The 6,000-nt window shown below is 43.6% G+C and overlaps 1 protein-coding gene across 7 annotated transcripts in view; it reads right to left on the minus strand.

The window, feature by feature from the left end:
- The window catches only part of LOC147888209 (uncharacterized), a 97,894-nt gene extending 92,328 nt beyond the window's left edge, over positions 1-5,566 (minus strand). For 3 of the 7 annotated variants that reach the window (XM_087393321.1, XM_087393320.1, XM_087393319.1), the window contains exons 1-4: positions 5,009-5,564; positions 4,594-4,944; positions 4,070-4,178; positions 3,809-3,902 (exon numbers count right to left, since the gene is read on the minus strand). In XM_087393321.1, coding sequence (XP_087249447.1) covers positions 3,809-3,902; positions 4,070-4,178; positions 4,594-4,944; positions 5,009-5,143 — 689 coding nt within the window. In that variant the 5' untranslated portion in view covers positions 5,144-5,564. Of the gene's footprint in view, positions 1-3,808; positions 3,903-4,069; positions 4,179-4,593; positions 4,945-5,008 lie in introns of all 7 variants that reach the window. The other 4 variants (XM_087393323.1, XM_087393322.1, XM_087393324.1 and 1 more) reach the window with 4 other exon arrangements.
- Between the last annotated feature and the right edge of the window lie 434 nt (positions 5,567-6,000).

Here is a 6,000-nt window from a genome sequence, read left to right on the forward strand (position 1 = left end):
TGAAGTCGCAAATTCAACAGAGTTAGATCTTTTGAAATGCTACGTGGCTGACCAAAAATTAGATTGGGAAAAGTACCCTCCACTGGTGGAGTTTGCATATAACAATACAATTCACAGCTCCAAAGGCAAAGTCCCCTTTGAGGTCATTTATGAAAAGGTGATACTACCACCTATCTTGAGGACCAAAGATGATATTTTCGCAGCCAATCAATATTACAAGGAAGCTTTTCAGTTGAGGTCAATTGAATAGAAGCCGAGGGGATGTCACCAAGTTGTAAAAAAGTTCTAGTTAACAAATAATTTAATCATAATTAAAGAGTTCTTCATTTATTTAATCATGTTCAAAGAGTTATCTTTAATTGGTCAAAGTATAGACTAAGATACTTAACTCCCGTTAAGTGAGCCTAACTCCGGTTAGGGAGACCTGGCTTAGCCCAAGAGGGTTAACTATAGTTAACCAGAGCATTACAAAGCAGACTTCAGGTAGAGAGTGTCGACTTTGGTCAACAAGACTTGGCTTAGGCCAAGCCTAACTCCACTTAGGGAGACTTGGCTTAGGCCAAGAGGGTTAACTACAGTTAACCAGAGCATTACAGAGCAAACTTCAAGTAGAGAGTGTTGACTTTAGTCAACAAGACTTGGCTTAGGCCAAGATGTGCCAATTATAGTTAGAGAGATTTTCCAACTTCGGTTGGAGAGACTTGGCCCTTAATTATGGTCAAGAGGGTTGACCTCGGTCAACTAGAGAATTAACTGGTTATGTGCACATGTTTGCTTGGTGGGGACACCCACAGTGACTAGGATTAGTCCACACATTATTATTTGCATGCAAAGCGCTAACAATTAATGGGTGCCATGATTGTGCAATTTAGTTAACTGTTGCAGGTCACCTGAGCAGTGATCGTTTCCTTTACTGTGGACACCAGCTAGTGCAACACTTCTTGAATAATTTACTGCTTTCCTTTCCCTTCCATATCATTGTTTATCCTTTCTAGAGCTGCAATTCTAAGCTTGAGCTCACGAATTTCTTACTGCCAATAATAATATGGTCTATCATGCTCACCATTTTCTTGTGCTATAGAAATGTATTTGCATACGGAGAGGGAATCTTTGAGATAAGGGTTGGTTTTTTTTTTTTTTTTTTTGGTGGGGGGGAAGCTGCAATATCAGAGTATGAGGGCTTGCTTGGGGTCGTGGCAAACATCTTCACCTTAGGAAACTCCATAGTTTTGACATGTGCAGCTCTAAGAAACCCTTCTGCTAAAACTAACCCCCAAGTTGGGCCAAGGGTTGAATCTCCAAGTTTATTGATGCTAACACTCTAGGAGCACTCTAGTTGTACTTGCAGTTCCTTTTCTTGATCCTTCCATTGCTTGGGACTTTTTGGTTCTTATCATCATGTGAGCAGCTCGAGAAGTTGTTCGATTTGCTGTTACATCTTACCCCTCTACTGCAGAATGAGGTTGAATGTATTAGATCCCTTGCTCATCAGCTTAGCCTAGACTTCGGTAAGCTTTTCTTTGGAAATGAGGACTCTATCTTGGGCTGTTTCTACTTGTGCATAAAGGATGTCAAAATGGGTCCTCAACTCAATATTTTCATGGGCATCCTTTGTTTGGTTCTGTCTTTGATTATTTTGTTGTTTTATCTCCTTATTCCCTCTTAACTGCACTCTTCCATTACCTTTGCTAATTTGGCTTGCCACCCATTCTGGTCCTCGTCAAAGGTCATGCACGTTGTTCTCAAGATTTTATTTTCTTCTTCTAATCACCTCACTTTGTAGTCAAAAAACCCTCTATAGAGGCAAGAAGTTTTCTGCTACATGGTAAATCAGGTTGATTGATTGCCAAATTGAAAGGCCAAAGGCATCGCAGTAGTTTGTGAGCTCCCCTAGTGTACAATTGGTAAAATCAATTTGAGGTAGAGGGAAATCGGGAGTTCATATGGTAGCCATTTATCAATGGGAAATATTGAAGGGTCTTGCTTCTATGGCTTCAATTGATGATTGCTGCTCTGATGGGCCTGCTTTGCTCCAGGGCTTGGCTGATTGGATTCTACTGGCCCTTTTCCTTTATCGTCAGGGTTTGGTTGCTAGGATGTCTCGTGTAGGTGGGACATCTTTGCTTCATGGCTATTCAACCCTTGGTTTGGTTCGCAGGGGGTGGCTACTCGCTCGTCTCCTCAAACAACTCCTTTAGGCTGTTTGTTGGCATGAGTGGCAGCTAGCCACACTCGCCCTGAATTCTACCTCTAGCACTTCAACCTTGTGACTTGATCACTTAATTGTGGTAGTCAACTTTGCCTAGTTGAGTTTCGCTCCCCCGCCGCCTTTTTGTCCACACCTATCTAGAATTTTGAGTTGGATTTTCTCAAAGAAGTACTAGTGCTACATCCTTGACCTTACTAGTAAGACAGCCTTTCCCTTGCAACCATTCATCTTTGTTAAATAGTGCATCGCAGTCAATTGCGTTGCGACAAGGCCGATAGAGTCATCGTCCATGTTAGGGAGCTTTAGTACTTTGGCCACCTTGATGGTCATCATTCATCCCTGCACTCAAAAGGTAGCTATGTTCTGGTCGAAGGCCTCGCTCCATGGAAGTCCATAGAGGTCATTGAGCTAGGTGTGATGCAACCAGTTGGTGGGAAATAGGACCTACATAGTCCCCTCATTACCTCCTTTTGGCCCTCTCAACTCCCTAGACCTTACCCCTAACTAGGCCTCTATTTCCCCTTTATCACATCGAATGCCTGTATGTGATATGTTAACGGCAGGGTACAGGTTGTGGTGTGTCCCACAGATCATTATACCCCATTTCGGAACTCAGTGCAGACTGGCATGGGAAATTACAGCTGAGGACATCTCATTTGCTGTTCGAGGTGGCGTTATGGTTCGAGGATCCAGGCCATGCTCTCTGAGGTGAATCCAGTAGGTGCACTGCTGGAGGGTTCATGGTGGGTGCATGTTCATTGGCTTGCTTCTTCAGATTATTGTGCTCACCATGAGCTGCAGAGAGGGTGTTAGAGTATGGTATCTCATAGTGAACGAGGGCTTTCATTGTGGGTATGCTCGCCTGGAGAGGATAGGTTAGGATAGGCATAGATAGGCTAGTTTAGTGGGCAGTAGGGCTGAGTTGGAATCCCAAACTCCTTTCTAATTGAGTTGCCCTAGCAGCTATCTTTTCTAAGCTAATTTGCTCAGAAGTGCTCGTACTAAATGAAATACTTATGTCTTCACATGTTGTAGCTTGAATGGATGTGGACCACTTTTTAATAGTGATTGCCTTTCCCACAGCTCAGTTAGCCCTCCAACTCTGAAGTGACCCCATGCAAAATTCCATCTACATAGACTGTCACAAAGCAGCTCTCACGGTTCTGCTCTCATTATACAAAATGTTTGACACTTACACAAAAACAAAATGTAAGTTTGACAGCGCTCAAGGAGACCACAGCATTGGGGGGGGGAAAACAGTCCATCTACATAGACTGTCACAAAGCAGCTCTCACGGTTCTGCTCTCATTATACAAAATGTTTGACACTTACACAAAAACAAAATGTAAGTTTGACAGCGCTCAAGGAGACCACAGCATAACAGTCCCACAAAGATCTTATGCAACTAAGAAATATACATATTTATTCCAATCCCTTGATAGAAAAAATGAAACCTTTTGCGCGCATGAGAACCTGCTATCCAAAGCATTAGGTACCCTGGCTAACCCTGTACATGAGCCTTCTAGGTACCTAACCCTGTGCATAAGCCTTCTAGGTAAGACCTCTTTTGCATCAATCAGGGATCATTTCTATAAATACCTGCCGTTAATGGATCCATCTTTGTTGTAATGCATTGCTCCCAAAAGCTTTTTCCCAGGGTCCTGTAGCTGTTGCCTCAATGAGACAGAATACACTGCAGCAAGTTGAAAGCACATTTCAATCTGGGTCCCCAAGAATATGATAATCATCCAAGGACACACGAAGCCAGCCACAAGGGAATGGAAAGGGCTTTGAATGACTCCAAAGTGATGAGCGTGTATTGATGAAGGTAATCACAATATTATAATGCATAATACACACCATCTCCAGAGCTAAGCCCGATAAGCAGGTCATGCCCATCCTTGGCCTCTGAATCAAAAGCATGACAAATTGGATTCGCATTATTGAAATGGATAGCCTTGATTGGGTCCTGGCGTATGTCGGCAAAGAGAGAAGATATTCAACCTGAATCAGCGTCTTGTGAAAAAACCTACAACAAGACAGTCTCTACAAGACAATCTGGATTTAGAAGTCACGTTCTAAGACTCGCAAACTACAACTTTGAGATGCTTCTCAATTCTACCTGACAGAAATTGGCCAGGCGCTTCGAATTCAAAATTTCTAATGTTTCGTTGTAAAAAAAACTTTGAACAGGGTACGTCCATTCGCGTCGTTTTTGCAAAAAGATATGGGCGCTGAAGTTGGAGTAGTCCAAAAAATATGGAGAACTATAATTCGTTCTTATTTCTCCTGAATAACCTATAACTATAACATATACCTTGTTTACTTGCATCAGTTCAAAGCTAGGATAAAGTCTTTTGTAGACTAGAGGTGCCCATACTTGCCTTTTCATGTGAGTTGTGGTCGCTAATAAACAGGGTATCGCCAACGTTGAATATGATGTAAGTGCCCTCTCCGTCGTAATTTGGCACTGCTGGCCCATTGCTCGCACCTCCACCAATATTCGTTGTTGCGGCAAACTTACTGTTGCCGACACTAGCTTTCGTGGAGCCGTTGCCTCCACCAAAACCTAGAGCTCTAGTTCCGTTTCCAGAACCAAGGAGTCTTTGAGTTACCATCTTTACACTGCTGCTGGTGCTGGAGCTACTATTTATTAAGGGCATTGAAACAGGCTTGTCCTTCAAATGTGCCAGGGTAACCTGCATACTCAGAAGGCCCATCGAAACAAAGGATCGCTGAAACGGATGGCAGATCAGCAAACACCTAAAGCATGTCCTTTCAGAAAAATTCGGGACAAACCTGCGTGACAGCTTTAGAATGGCCATAGTGAAGGAGGCCGGGAAAATGCGTCTTCTCATGTGATAGCTTGTATCGTCCTTCTGGCGTCTTGAAATTTGTCTTCACACCAGGTGATTGGGCGTTTGATGCTGCCATAATTTTCAATTACAGAAAGCCGCGCAATAGGGAACCATGTGAGCTGCATACCATCTGCGTGATGCGCTCTACCTGTCCCTTCGGATTTTACCAAAAATCCAGTCTAAGCTTGATCAAAGATCCATCTCTGGAGTGAATTGCGATCCCTACTCTAAGCATCGACAATAGGCCTGCCCTGGCTCGTGCGAAGTCCTACAATTTGCAATTGCCAGAGGAGAGAGATCTCGGAGGGCAATTAGATGGCGCGGCTATATTGGCTTGAACCTGCTCGTGGCGAGAGATATTTGTTATATAGCAAGGGGTGGGGTGCGTTTGCAGGTGCTGTGATACTAATTCATTCTCGATGTGCATGGGGAAGACTTTCCACGCAGCGCCGATGACTCTTAGCACTTTTAGTGTGGGGCTCCTCTTACTGGTTGGGGAAAACTATTTCAGACGTTGAGGTGAGGGCAATGCTTTAGTGGGCGACTTGATAGGGATTATGCCTTAGTAGACATTGTGTGAATTTCCATCTTTTGGCATGCCCTTGGGGTATCCCTAGTGTCTTTGCAGAATTTAGAAAGTGTTATATGGATTATTGGGGTGCTGCTTTCTTATTCTCCCATGTGGGTGTTGTTGTGCTAATGCATGGTTGTGTTTTGTTAATGTGTTAATGCATGGCTGTTGGACGGTTTTTCCTACATGGTCCTTCTAAGATCGTTTTATGGGCAAGCTCCAAGCCTTGGCTGTGGATTTGATGCGCCAGGTAAGTGGTTTCATACCTCTGCCATCGTTTTATGCGCAAGCTCCAAGCATTGGCTATGGATTGATGCGCAATGGAGATTCGTTGTCATCTGAGTGGCTGAATTAGTGGCTAC

This window comes from Dipteris shenzhenensis, chromosome 22 (assembly GCF_047967505.1).
Source record: "Dipteris shenzhenensis isolate YYH24624 ecotype China chromosome 22, Dip_SZ_1.0, whole genome shotgun sequence".
NCBI lineage: Eukaryota > Viridiplantae > Streptophyta > Polypodiopsida > Gleicheniales > Dipteridaceae > Dipteris > Dipteris shenzhenensis.